Source organism: Equus quagga, chromosome 5 (genome assembly GCF_021613505.1).
Source record: "Equus quagga isolate Etosha38 chromosome 5, UCLA_HA_Equagga_1.0, whole genome shotgun sequence".
In the NCBI taxonomy this organism is placed as follows: domain Eukaryota; kingdom Metazoa; phylum Chordata; class Mammalia; order Perissodactyla; family Equidae; genus Equus; species Equus quagga.
In genome coordinates this window covers 138,617,891-138,632,517 of record NC_060271.1, presented here as the reverse complement: position 1 = coordinate 138,632,517, position 14,627 = coordinate 138,617,891, and the positions used below count along the sequence as shown (strand labels likewise).

General features: G+C 48.0%; 1 protein-coding gene across 7 annotated transcripts in view; it reads left to right on the top strand.

Annotated features, from left to right (window-relative positions):
- Positions 1–14,627, top strand: part of SNTG2 (syntrophin gamma 2) — a 319,099-nt gene that overhangs the window by 101,358 nt on the left and 203,114 nt on the right. For 4 of the 7 annotated variants that reach the window (XM_046660432.1, XM_046660434.1, XM_046660433.1 and 1 more), the window contains exons 3-4: positions 8,932–8,988; positions 9,073–9,130. In XM_046660432.1, the coding sequence (XP_046516388.1) occupies positions 8,932–8,988; positions 9,073–9,130 (115 nt within the window). The remainder of the gene's footprint in view (positions 1–8,931; positions 8,989–9,072; positions 9,131–14,627) is intronic. The other 3 variants (XM_046660431.1, XM_046660436.1, XM_046660435.1) reach the window with 2 other exon arrangements.

The window sequence follows — 14,627 nt, the reverse complement described above, 5'->3', positions numbered from 1 at the left end:
GTAAATCCATGTGTTTATCGTGTCTGAAGGCATAAAAGTGGTTATAAAAGTACGACAAGGAAGAAGCCTCATAAAAAGTGACCCAGCAGATGTGATAACAGACCAAAGAGATCTAGAAATAAAAATAAAAGCAATCACGGCAATCAGAATCCCAGTGTACCATTGAATTACATGCTAGAAACGAAAACTATGAGCTATGAAATAGGTCTGAAGGAGTCGTGCAGTGAAACACCGGGAGTTTGAAAAAATGAAAGAGGGGACTGAGAGGGTTGTGAAAGTGCTGGTCACTGGATGGAGCGGAGACCCTGGAAAGGAGGGTGGAGGTGGATGTGAGGCAGAAATCAGGGACAGATGGCTGATAATTTCACGGAAGTGGGGGAGGGACCAGTCCCTGGATCTAGGAGCCCAGCAGGTCCAGGAGGGGAGCACAGAGATGCCGCACCTTCCTCTCATCCTATGCTCATCTGGTTGCATCAGGCCATGCTGGCCTCAGGCAGAGTGTGCAGCCGTTGGCTATGTTCTCCCTTCCCTGGAAGGGTGTGTGGTGTCAGTGCTCTGTCCTCCTTCTAGGAAGGCTTTGTCTGGCTCGTATCACAGATCCATGTACTGAGGTTAGGTATTAGGATCAGGCAGAATGCTTTAGCTCTGCATTCAGGGCCCATCCTGGGCTGGCCCTGCCTCACCTTCCAGCTTCTTAGCTCACTCCCCCGTCACGATCAGGTGGGTCGTGGCCCATCCTCTCTGGTCGTTGCAGATGTTTGCACGCTGGCTCTGCCGTCCGTGAGACCATGCACACCCCTGCATCCAGGACCGTGCTTGCTTCCACCTTTGTTTCCCATGTGCATCCTCACAAGTGTGCCAGGGAGGGATTACGAATGACTGTGCACATGAGTTAATGCGTGCAGAAATGGAGCCTTTTAGAATGTGTGAAGTAAGATTCCTGAATGACGTCTAGTAGTGTGTCAGTTGCTGGTAGCACGGTCCTGCACCCTCGAGACGTGTTTACAAGCTGTCTCGGAATATGATAGTGATCCGTTGAACTTGTTAAAATCGTTTCAAAAATTAGTTTTATTGCTTACACAACAAGTACTATGAAGAATATCAACAAATTGTTCTTTCAGTTTGGAGTAAACTCTCCGAGACAGATGAATTTGCTGTCGTGACACTTACCAGAGTAGTGGCAGTCCCTGACAAACTCTATACATAATATGCAAGACACACAATTCTGTAATTCTTGTTTGTGATAAAACAAAAGCATTATTACTACTTTTATCCACCTGAATTCATATCCTTTATGCAGTCCCCATTTGCTTCCTATTCTTTGGGTCCGTAAACCAGGAGTAGGTACCACCTCGATCTGTTTTAGTTTTTATTCTTCCCCTTAATCTTTATTATTTTATTTCCTTGCACTTAGAGTAATGATCGAGCTCCCATGAGATGTTTTATCATTCAGCCAAACTACAAGTAGCTTAAAAGCAAAACCACCCTTTGGAGGTAACTGGACCCATTTCCTTCTCGGCATTCTGTATGGTATCTGTTTATTGACAAACGTGTATTAGTTTCTTAATTTTTTCCATTTCCTCAAGACAGCAACAGAAAATTCAGTTCTTTTCAGTTTCTGAAAGTTCATCTCTGCGTACGTGTTCACACGGCATTTTGGCTTCCGTCTCTTTAAACCCACCTCATCGGTCTTGCTCACTTGGGTTGTTGGTTCAGAAGATTTCTGCCTTCTCCCTGGGCCCAGCTCGCCTGCTCGTGAAGAGTGACCGCAGTGAGCATTGTCAGAGGCAGGGGCGCTGGGCGCCGTGGCCCTCCCCCCAACAAGCTCATCGATGAAGGGCAGATGTTCATATTTGCAAAGAGTGGCACCTCGTGAAAAGGATCAGCCCTGATTCCAAGAAACTAGCAACCAAACAACAGGACAAAAACTACGTCCTGCGCTTTCGTTTCCCGCGATTAGCCCTCCAGTTGAAGATCTGGGATCTCTGCGGTATGCCAATATTAAGATTATTACTATGAAATATTCAGTCATTATTGGACTCTTTCATCTCCGGGGAAATCTCTATTTTTCTTGCTGATGGACTGGCTTACTTTAAATGGGGAGAAATCTTGCTTATGAAAATCACTAACGACCCTTCTACACGTGTTAGAATTAGGGATCAATTCCTGTTTGGAATTTAGTTGTCTTAGAATGGCCACCACGGTTTTTTCTTGGATGGCTCATTTCCGAAAGAACTGTTTGGATAGCAAAGGACCGGCCCGCATGGTGGAGGAGAGCGACCCTGTGCGTAAACACATGGGAAGACACCACAGGGGCCCTGAGAGGTCCAGGCAGATCCTGAAGAAGAGGCTTGTGAAACATCACAGGACGGAGGCAGGAAGCTGCAAGGCCGAACCAGTGCTTGTAAATTCTGACTTTCAGAAGGAAAGCGGGCAGCCTCTGTGGAAAGGCTTCCAAAACAAGGAAATGCAGTTGTCAGCAAGATATTGAGATATTTCCTCCTCGTCTGTGCAGTGGCTGCCTCTCCCAAGATTCTCCTCTGCCTTAGCCGTGAATGCTATCATGTTAGCTCATTAAAGTGCTTTTCATGGTGTCTATACTATAGTTCACTTTAATAAGGAAAGTTCTGGCTAAAGAAATATGAAAACCTTGAAATACTGAATAGTTTGGCCATATTTGTTATAAAAGTTTGTGTCAAAATTTATTTTAAGGATAAAATAATAGCTTATATGTGTTTGTACACACAGGCTTTATAAAGAAATCAATTATGAAAGTATGTCATTCAAATGCAACTTTAAATAACTAAACATCATAATAGCAAAGATATTTTGAATAATCTAACCATTTCTGTCATTTTTTCCTTTAATCATATAATTTATAATATAATCCGTAGAAAAAGTTTAAAAGTAATCCAGCAGAACCCTGTGAAATTATCATCCATGTTTATCATATGCCAACACATTTGCTTCATATTTCTCCATGTTTTAAAAGATCTGCAGGTAGGACCAAAGCCCCAGAGTCCTAATGGTTATCTGTCCTGTTTTACTTAAATTTTTACATTCTTACTTTACGTGCCTTTTTCCACAGTCTAATTGTGTTTTTCAAATTTATGAGTGGAATGACGTTGTACCTTCATTTTGCAAGTATTACGCTTTTTAAATTTATCCATGACATGTGTGGATACAGCCTGCTCTGTGTAGATCTATTTAGTGCGTTCCTTTTCATTATTGTAAATTGCTGTGTGAAAAACGTGAAAAACCCAGAGTTGATGGATGCCTTTCCTGCACATTCTTGTTTGGACTTAAGCCCCCCAAGAAGAATATGTATTTTGAACATCGCCAATATACATTTAATTCAGTAAACCTTACTTTCCAATGATGTATAAGTTCTCTTAAAATCCATTTTTAACCCATGTGTGGTGAATTCTGTCAAGGTTTTGAATAGTGAAGTTGAAGGATGATAATGTACGTGTGTTTATTGCTCAGCAGCTTTATATGAATAATAATTGTGAGGAGCTGGAGAGAGTCCAGCAGCCAGGTGTTGGAACAGACGACTAAGACAGCAAGCCAGAAATGCAAGTTAAGCCTTTAATCACTTACTCTGATAGTACAAGCATAGCTAAACCAGAGAAAAGGCCAGGTGCCCCATTCATCTCACCGCGGACGGCTCTGACTGAGGGTCAGCTGGATCGGTATGGATGTGGCTCCTCTCCCTGCCCTCTGAAGGGCCCTGAATCTAAGGCTCCTGTGTGTTATGGGCCCAGGGAGAGGGTGAGGACTGAGGGTGGGAAGGTACTGAGTGCTGAGTACTATTCAGAGTGGGTAGAGTGTCTTCAAGGCTCCCCCGATCCCCACCCGAGGAAGGCTGGACCAGAGGCCCTGAATGAAGAGGCCGCAGTGCAGATGTGAAGAGCGTGGCCCCTGGGGCTGGGGCCCTGCACGGTCTGTGCCCCGGGCTGAGTGGGAGGGCCGCCTCTCTCTGTAATTGTCTGTGCTCCGATCTGAAAGCTCACACAGAGGATTTTGGCCAGGAGCTGGACTCCAGCAATTCAACAAGTTGGAGTACTGTAGCAATATTTTATATTTTTAAAATTTACAAGTTGTAGTACACGGTTAGAAACTCTGAGCCCAGTATATTGATTTTTAAATCCTAATATGGCTTGAACACCCAAAATGAACAAATATGCCCAAGAGTTTTCAAATCGCCCTCCTTTTGAAATCACTACCTGAATCTGTTGAGGGATGATTTCATTTCAAGTGGTAAATCCGGGCTCTTCATCAGATTAAAGAAATTTTGCTGGAGTCAGTTATTTTAAAAGAGTGGAGAGGGAGGCACTGGCCCATTCTGAAGGATGCCTTGCAGGGTGCTCGCTACGCAGAGAGAATCTCCAGCTCCGTGGAAGGTGAGACGCCTAGTGCTCTGACAGCCCCTCCTCCACGCCAGTCCCAATAGTAAAATCCAGTAACGTACCGTTTTCTGGAAAAAAAAAAAAATACTAGTAGAATTTTTGAAGGTATTTTTGTGTATGTATGAAATGGAATACTTCCAAAAATTCTTTCTCCAAATTGCTAATTTAAAATATTTCTCTTTCAGGCCCTTCAATTGTATCACCAGAAACTAACACTCATGTCCTTGTCACTGGCCTTTCCCGCTGTCCGTCTTGTTCTTGGCAAGGAAGGTGTGGCCCAGACTGTCCTGCACAGCCTCCTGGGAGGGGGTGCAGCTGGGGGGCCAGGGAGAAGGGGGTGGGCACCAACACTTCCAGTTGTCCGGTCGTCCTGTGACAAGAAGGTTTTCAGTGAACAAGCTCAGGGGCGGGGGAGAAGGATATCAGGCCTGGCGGCACAAGGTCACAATGACACACTTTATCTCTATGACTGATTGAAATCCCACCTTCTGGAAATTGCAGTCTTCAAATCCGAACATCAGTCTGCAGCTGTGACAAATTTGGAGTTAGTGTTAAATCCACAGTTTAACTGTCTGAAGTAAAAACATGTGGTCAGATCACACATTTCGTGCAGCGGTGACTTGAAGAACAACACTTTAGAGGGCCGGAGTAGGAAATCTAACTTTAATACCCCAAAGTCACTTCTTCTGTTTGCTGAAAAATATATAAAGGGTAAGAATTATCTGTGTCTTTGAAAACAGCTCTATATCAAAATATTTATAGTCAGAAGATAATGTGGAGGTAGCTGAGTCTTATTACAGTGATGGCAGCTACCAAGATGTGAACATGAATTAAACGTCAAAACATAGTTTGGGATTAAATGATAAAATGCAGAACAATATTTTCTGAAGGACCTTATCTCTTATGATTGTGAAAAAAAGGGCTGGATTGAATTTGAGATGAATTCATTAAATAGTTACCTTAGTTCTAAACTTCATTCTCCAGAAGTCTCATTATAGATGTTGATTGTATTCTGGATTTGTTCCTTTGATGGTGAGTGAGGACCCTGAATATGGAACAGGAAGAAGTCATGCTTCTGGAAAAATTGCGTCTAAATGGAGTGGGTCCCTCCAGCCACAGCCTCTCTTTCCAGTTGACCTCTTGTCAGATGGTCATCTGGCACCTGATCCTTTGGGTAGTTGACTCTGCAGGGTGGGTATTGAGCAAACTAATTGAGGAACGACTGTTTTGTTTGAATTAAAACATACCTTTTGGTAACGTTAGTTCTGTCTAGATGTCTGCCATCAGAACCACTGTGGAAAATTCTACCAGGACTGTAAATTAAGATGATCAGCTCTGGCCGTGGGGTCGCAGCCAGTCAGGACGAGGAGGAGCCGTGACTTTGCGGGGCTGCAGGGTGGCATCAGTTAAAAGCTGTGGAAGTCTTGTTTTTTATTTATTTCTTCCACTGTCCACTCATTTTTACAAGTTGTGTTTTGAAATGTGAAGCTCTTGGACGTGATAATGTTAGTATCGTGTTAGGACCCCGATGGGTACATAATCTTCATTTATGAAAGCATGGGTCAGCAAAACCTTTCTTCCCGAGTTTGAAGTACTAGAATTCCTTGAGGCTTGAACGAGGCAGTTTTAAAAGACAGGAAAGAACAACTTGTCGTAGAAGAGACTAAACATATTTCTGATATTTCAATGAAACTTGATGGTTTACAACATTCTTTCCCATAATTATCTTACTTGACTTCTGTCTTAGCTCAGAGTACCACACACGGACTGGGCAGCTTAAACGACGGAAGTGATTTTTCACCATTGTGAAGGCCGACGTTCAAGACGAAGGTGCACACAGGGTTTGGTGTCCGTCTGCTTCCCGGGAGCTCTCTTCCAGGCCGCCATCCTCTCGCTGGGTCCGGGCTGGCCTTTCTGCGGTGCTGAGAGCGAGTGAGCGAGCCCTGGTGTCAGTCCTGTAGGACCAGGGCCCCACCCTGCTGCCTCCTTCAGCCTTTTTCCCTCCTGATAGTCAGATGTCCCGACACGCACACGTGGAGTTCGGGCCTGAACATAGCAGCCTCGGGGGAACGCAGTTCAGTCCGTAGCAACTTCCCGAGGCTCACAGATCAAAGCCTCATTTTGCAGGTGCAGAAACCCAGTTTTGCAGAGATTTCAGTGACTGGGGCAGATGTGCTCGGAAAGGCAATTATAACAGATCTCACAGAGCAAATATTTGGAAAAAGAGTATTCTGGCTTAGCCCGAGCCATAGATAATAGGGTCTTCGAGTTCCATCAGACAAACATTAGACACGTTTATGATGTAATCTTCCCTCCCCACCTGTTAGGACTGTTAGTCCCGACTGTGGCAGTCATTAACTCATTTTTCCGCGGGTGATCACTTCTTAATATCACCTTTGAATTATCTCCCTGAGATCTGTACGTGAACAAAGTGACAGATTTAAATCGTCACTCTATGGCAAAGTCTGTCAAGGCAGAAACCCAGTTGTTTTTTCTCGAAATGTATTTTCTCTAATGGACATTTGCTTGTTCTTGGTGAGGTTCAAATGCTTATGTTAATGGCTAAAACTGGAAAACAGTATTGAACAGTGTGAGAAATTCCATGAAGTAGATTCCTGGTTAACATGACCTCGGATAATCCAGTTTTCTAGTCTTCTCTTGCTCAGAAACTGTCTCTTGGAAGCATGAGATGTGCGATGTGTCACTAGAGACTGCTGGCCCCGTCCCCATGCCACGCCTTGAACATAGTAGGAGCTCAGTGCTTGCAGAGTGAGTGACTGGGTGGGAGGGTGAGAGAGTGACTCCCCTCCTCCATTTTTGCCCGTTCACACTCATAGAGACACTTGCTGTCGTGGGAAGTTGACTCTCTGTCTTTGTAGGGGGGATGGGGTGCTTCTCACGGCAGGAGCATCTCCAGCTTCCCCTACATGGGGGTTCACAGTCGTGTCTGCTTCTGCTCCTGCTGTGCTTTGACTCTGTGTGGACAAGAAGCATTCCTGGCATTTCAGAGAAGTTCTTAGATATGGTTCTAATTGGAGCCCACAGTGTCTGCACCACAAGAGTAAGTTTGTTCACTGTCTCTCTCCCTGGAATACAGTCTGGGACACGGAAGAAGTCAGACCGATTGCTAACGGCCCTGAATTCCGGCTCTTTTCTGCATATGATTTTGTAAATGTTTCATCGGTTACAAATGGTACATGTGGAGGGGCCAACCCCATGGCTTAGTGGTTAAGTTTGGCACGCTCCGCTTCAGCGGCCTGGGTTTACAGGTTCAGATCCTGGGTGCAGACCTACACCACTCATCGGCCATGCTGTGGTGGCAACCCACATACAAAATGGAGGAGGATTGGCACAGATGTTAGCTCAGGGCTAGTCTTCCTCAGCCAAAAACAAAAAAAACTTACATTTGGAAAAAGGCTCAAAACAGTAAAATTTCACTTAAAATGTTTTTTATGTGTTTCTGTATATACACTTTTTAAAGGGATATTTGCTCTAATTTTTGGTTTCTCTCCTTTCAGCAGATAATGTATTCATTCCTAAGAATGAAACTACAGCTGGGTTTTACAGGTTGTAGAGGAGACACATTGCATGCACCACAGCAGGTTTCCATGGCCTGTTCTGGCTCTGCATCTTCCCTGCAGGAGCCCCACACTGTCCCTCCCACGCCCAGCTCCCCGCCCCTGCCCTGCAAACGCAGACGCTTCCTAGAGTCGTTCGTCTCAAAGTGCTTACACTTTCCCTTAAAGTGAAGAAAGCCGTTTCTGTTAGTATCATGCCTTTTTGAGGTAAAACCACAGCTCACTGCAGCTCTTCCTGGCCACCCTGCCTCACGCCCGCGAGGCCCCGTATCTGGTGGGTGTGGGTTAACGGTCAGTCCGGATCACACCAGAGGTGCACACCGTCTGCCATGAGATTTAGTGTGTATGACGTGGGCTGTCCTTACCCAGGGCGCGTGCATTTGTCAGCTTCCCGTCACCACCCACACCTTACACGTGGTCAGGCGCCTGTGTCAGAGGACAGAAAAATAATCCATCGCTCGTGGATTCATATGGATTACTTAAAAAGCAGCTTCAAAGAGGTTGAACTCTGCAGAGAAGTATGAGGAAAGGGGAGCCAGTTTTGGGATTAGTGGAAAGAGAACATGTTTTAAAGCAGAATTGAGTGTGTTGCAACCTCACTGTTTATGACTTGGGGACACGTGGGCCAGTCATGTCCCTCACGGGGCTATGCTCCCAGAGACAAAAGGGCGTAAGATGACCAACTCTGCAGGAGTGCCACGTGGATCTTAAATAACGCGTGTAATAGGGCCTGTTTTTATCAATGTTTGTGTTTCCATATGTAATACCACAGATTTAAGATTTGAAATTGTGTCATTACTGTAATATTTAAGCAACGTTGCTTTGGAAATGCATTTTAAACAGTTACTCAAGTTTAAACTAAGAAGTTATAGACGCATTTTGCGTTCACTTTCCGATAGTGCATTTTAACCTAAACTTGGTTTGTTTTCTAAAATTTTTTAAAGCACAGAACTGTTACACTTCGCAGACAGCCTGTCGGCGGCCTGGGCCTGAGCATCAAGGTATGAACACGTTTTCCAGCCACGTTCCCCTTCGGTGAGCGTCTCCCTGTTGACCGTAACCCTCTCCCGTTGTCTGTCTTCCAGGGAGGCGCCGAGCACAGAGTCCCTGTCGTCATATCAAAAATATTCAAAGACCACGCAGGTAAAACAGCCAAACGACCCGTGCATGCGCTGCGACAGCTTGGAAGATGATATATTTAAGTGATAAAAATCCGCAACTCTTTATTTTGCTTGGTTATTCACGCTGCTCTTTTAGTTTTGTGCTTGTGTCTCATTTTGTCCCTGACATGACCCTGCCCTTTGCCATGTCCTCTAATGCCGCAGCTGTTAGGAGAGACACTGACTCCCAGTGTGGTGTAATGAGAGGCCCCCCAGAGGCACCGCCCGCTCGGTGGGTGAGCACTGGGTCATCTGAGGCAGGTTAAAACGTTGCGGGGAGTTAAATATAGAAGAAATCAGTGGTCTTCACCGCGTTTCCGATATGAAAGTCCATTGCACCCGTCCAGCAGCAGCTTCCCAGGAGGCCGAGGATGAGGCTGGCCGTGGTGGTGCTGGGTTAGCTCATTCATTAATTGTTCACGGAGTGAAACCACAGCTCCCCGAATCCTCACCAGGAAGCAGCTGCCTTTACTGCAGCTCGCTGTCAACAGAGGGGCTGTGACCACGGGATGTCTGGCCCCATGCTCCTGGGTGGAGGGTAGTTTCCATGAAAGGGGGATTTTCTGGTGCCATGAAATCACCCCATCAGAGGGCAGACCTGCTCCAGCTCCTAATCGGGTTCTCGCTTCCGGGTGGCTCCTCCTGTCCGGGTGGCTCCTCCTGTCTGCGTGGCTCCAGAAGGACACATCCTGCCTGATCGGGGAGGGGAGGTGCCCCCCTGGGGGGCACACCTGTGTGGGTGGGGGGGTCACCTCTGTCCCTGAGGCCTGAGGTGGGCAGGGAGGGAGGCAGGCTCACCCAGCACTTGGACCTGAAACGGGACGGAAACAAGGGCTGTGGTGACCTTCTGGACCAGACTTTGGGACGGGGGACGGCCACTCTCAGTGGGAAATAGGCAGGTTTGGGGTGACGTGGGGAGTAAGCTCAGCTCATCCTTAGAACATTCCTACTCTTTTCCCTGATCACGCAGCCGTGAGCCCCGAGTTGGATGGCGTGCGGCTGCCGCAGCCCCGGGACTGCTGGGGCCTGGGGTCCCCGCCCAGCCTCGGTGGTAGTCCCTGGCTGTAGGGACCATTTGCATGCATTGTGAGTTTCCTCACGCTGACTTTGACTTCATTTTTGAGGAAAAGAGAGATTTTAGCAGAATGATGCACTGCCAGATTTGCATCTGTGTGAAGACCCATTTTTACCAAGAGCACGTTCAGGAGACAGCGTGACAGCGCACTGTCCCCTTTTCGAGTGAGAGTTACGGGACCAGAATCGCAGTTCATGGCAGGTGGGGCTGTATTTAATCTGAGATGGAGGGCAGAGGGACCCACGACAGCTCTGTCCTCAGCTCCTCTGGGGATGGAGGGCCCCTGGGGAGGGGGCGCCCCCTTGTGCTCCTTGATAATGTTTTTCTGGTGACACACAAAAAATTCAGTGTTATAGGAAAACACATTTTTAATTGTGACCATAGATGACAGGAAAGAGCTACAGAGGTCTCTGAATCAAACGATCAATTTTTTGGAGGTTTTTAAAGCATTTCAAAACAAAGAGGATGATTGCTCTGGACTCAGGCGTTTCTGTTGTGCGTGTCGGGTGTAGTGGTCGTGGAGCTGAAGAGCTGGCAGATGCTCGGGGCTGCGGGGCATTTAAAGTGAGATTGTGCGTGGGAGGCGTGAATTGTGTGAGTGTGTTACTGGTGTTTACTTCCGCACCGCTGTCCACCTTTGGATTGGCCGGTTAATAGTTGAAGGGAGGAGTGTCAATGCGTTTCTGCTTCTCTAATCTTTGTGAACATTCCCAGTGCTTTTTCGTTAGTGTGTTTTTTTATTTGTGATTGTGAATATAAGTCTCAGAAAAGGACGGGGATACGGGAGTAAGATAAACGAGCAGACAAAAGCAGAGGACTTTATGCTCAATTCAGAGAGAAAATCTACGTGGTTGGTAGAGGGACGAACAGGTCAGGAGGCTGCGTGTGACGCAGCTCGGCTGCGGCTTTAAGAAAGGCGCCAGTCGCCTGAGTGTGCCCCATCTGTGAGCCGAAGAGTGGCCGGAGCCCGGGGTCCCGGCTGGGCGGGTGGGTGCTCAGAAGTGCTGGGCCCAGCAGGTTCCCAGATTCTCACAGCTCTGGAGTCAGGATGTGCAGACACAGCTCTCTTCTGAACCCGAGGTTCTTCTCCCCGGCTGCCGGGAGGCGTCCCAATAACTCAAACCAGCAAGTCTCTAACTAGAGCCTCGTCTCTTCCGCCGCCTCCTCCTGCTCCTGCGGGTGACAGCTCGTCCTGAAAGCCAGGGGCCTGCCTCTGTGTCCAGCTGGTCTCCTCGCCCTGCTGCCTACCCCTCCTCTCCATCACCATGGCCCCACCTGGGTTCAGGCTCACGCACTGAGGCGCTGGACTCGGAGATCACGGCCAGCAGCCCTCCCGGCCCCGCGCCTCCTGCAGGTTGCTTCTGTGCTGCTGCCAGGCTTAGAGGGGTGTCCTTGTTTCTTCATTGTCTGCATGTTCTATGCCCTCGCCTCTGCGCAGTCAGATGCTCTGTGAGCTCCAGGGGCAAGGCCTTGGTCTGATGAGGGTACGTCTTCAGTGCTTGGCGGAGGATGAGCGTTTGCACAGGGCGGGCTCTTGGCTGCCGTGTGTCTCTCTGTGAAACTGCCACACGGGTCTGGTGTCAGGAGAAAGACTGTGTGGGACCTCAGTGCCCCAAAGTGCACGAGGCTGCGGGGCACGCATGAGGCAGCGAGCATATGTCGTTGAGAACCGATACCCAGTCCAGCTACCCAGGGAGTCTGGATTTGAGGAGGGAGATTGCAAACTCAGGGTTGTGAAGAGAGCTAGGAACACTGCAGGTCCCACAAGAGACCATGGGCACCCTGCTGTGTCTCCTGATGAGGGTAGGCGTCTGAGTGTCCCCAGAAGAAAGGCATAGATCTCTGGGAGTTCTGTGTAGCTCAGTCTCTTCCCGTGGGGACTCAGGAGCCTGCTCTGTGCCTGGCGAGGCCTTTAGGAATGAGGCGGCTGCAAACTGTAGGTCAAAGCAGAATGTAAAATCACTTATTCAGTCATCTGTCCATGAATTTATCCAACCACATGCAATGCGTAACTTCTATGGAAAAGACACTCTTCTGGGCCTTCAGTGGGGACATCGCCATCGTGGAGGGTGTATTCCATTGCAGAAAACAGGCAGTAAATAATCTACGTTCAGACAGTGATCACTGCTGTGGAGATCATTGAGCAGTGTTAGGGAACGGAGAGTAACTGAGGATCACTGTTCTTTGTAATGTGGTCAGTGAAAACCTTTCTGCAGGCGACGTTTAACGTGAATATTTGAGTGAAAGGGAGTAAGCCGTGAGCAGGTCTTGACGGGAGCTTTCCGGACAGTGCGAAGCGGGAGGACAAAGACGTTGATACAGAAATGAGCGTGTTTGCTTCAGAAACAGAGTGAACGCCAGCTGGAAGGGCAGACGGGAAGTGGGCTGAGGTTGGGGGGAGCGGAGACCCTGAGTGAAGACAGGGGCAAGTCGTTCAGGGCCTGGAGTCCTTGCAAAGAACTTGGATGTTTTTCATGAGTAAGAGGGGTCGCTTGAAGACTTTTCAAAAGTGGGGTGAAAGATCTGTTTTACGTATTATCGCTTGGGCTGCAGTAAGGAGAGCAGATTCTAGGGAGCCAGGGGCAAGTTAGAAGCCAGTGCTGCGCGCAGAGGGCTGCACTAGGGGACATGGGTGAGGCGGGCCAAGCGGTCAGATTCTGGACGTGCTTTGAAGGTGAGCCTCAAGCACGGCTCAGGGTCAGTTGTGATGCCTGAGAGAAGGGAGACGCCTCACCGGTCCATGATTCTTTCAGCCTCAGTAGCAGGTGAACGGGGACGCATTCAATGACAGGCAGGTGCTGGGGGTCAGGGGAGTGCTGGAAATAGAGGGTGGAGGGCAGGGAGTCAAGCATACCGTGAGGCGCCTGCTTGCTGGGCACTGGAGCTCCGTGTGTAAAGTCAGCCGGAGGAACAGGGTTGAGGGGTGGTAAAAAGGCATTTGAGTTAATGGACCTCAGCTGATTTCCTGGGGGCTTCATGTAGATAAGAGAGGACAACAGACCACAGAGGTGTGAGAAGGAGTAGGAGCAGCAGGGAGCCTGACGAGGCACCCAGTGGCCGGAAGAGCAGCCACGGGGCTGGCGATGCCCACTGGTACCTTCGTTCCTTGGGAAGTGGTTCTCAGCCCCCGTGGGCGTGTGAATTACCTGAGAAGCGAGCCAAGCAGACGTGTCCAGAGATCCGACAGCACCCTTCAGGTGCAGCCCATTGATGACCTCACCCGCTCCAAGCCCCCCCCTCGCCTGCTCCTGAGAGTCCACTGGGAGGTTGGTGCCATGGCCTCAGGCCCACCGCCGGACATCTGCAGAGGCCGGGGTGGACACGAGTCTGAGGCTCGCCCCCCTGCAGATACAGTTCTGAACATGCAGATCTACCAATTCTGTAACATCTGGTGAGCTGTTTATACTATGAGGAAAATCCACCACTGTTACTACTTTGCTTAGTGGACAGTTTGTTAATGTCATAGATCTAACAGGCAGAAACTTGAAACTATCTTTTCTTGGACATTCAGCATTGACCATAAATTTCAGTTCCTTCAGTTCTTTAACCACTTCAGGTTGTCAGTATAAATTTCTCTGAGTCATTTGATCCCTTCAAACTTCAGAAAGATTAGACAAAACATCCATGAATCCTATGAGTAGAGGCACTCACTCACTCATTCATTCAGGGACAGACACAGAGCTGGGTGTGTGAGCACTGTCCTCGCCGCCGAGGGTGGAGGAGCGAGGAGTAGGCTGATTCCCTGCTCACGTGGAGCGTGTGTGCATTTCAGCGAGGACAGACACATGACAGATGAAGACACAGCGACGTTACGTCAGGTGTGGATAGTACCATGAAGAAAAGATGTTTAAGTTTAGCCAATACGTTCTGCGTTCCAGGCATTAATCAGTGACCTTTTCCAATGCTGCAAGATAAGGACTGCTTTTCTCACCCTCAGTGTACAGATGAGGACACTGAGGCAGAGATGCATGAAAAGGATCGCCCACAGACACACAACTGACAGCTGGCACATGGGGAAGACGTGACCCACGTGGCCCGTCTCCAAGTCTGGGTGCTCCTCTGTGACACTGCTCACTGCTCTTGAACGTCTGTAAAGAATCAAGGCAGTGTCTGGAGAACATCTCTCCTTGACTTCTGCTCTTGTTTTTGTGCGTTCTTTGGGTTGTTGCTTTGCTTCTGTTGATATTGCTTGGGGTTACGTGTTACCATTTTGATAACATTCTGGAGTAGTAGTAGTGAAATTATTCAACCAAAAAAGAAAAAAAAAGTATCTTTTCAGATCAGCTGGGTTAGAGGATCTGGGCTATCAATGTATGGATGATTTTATTACTGATTATTCACCTGTATAGGGCATTTGATTGGTTCTCTCAAATTAATTTAAAAATAAGGCCTTTGTATCAAGCTT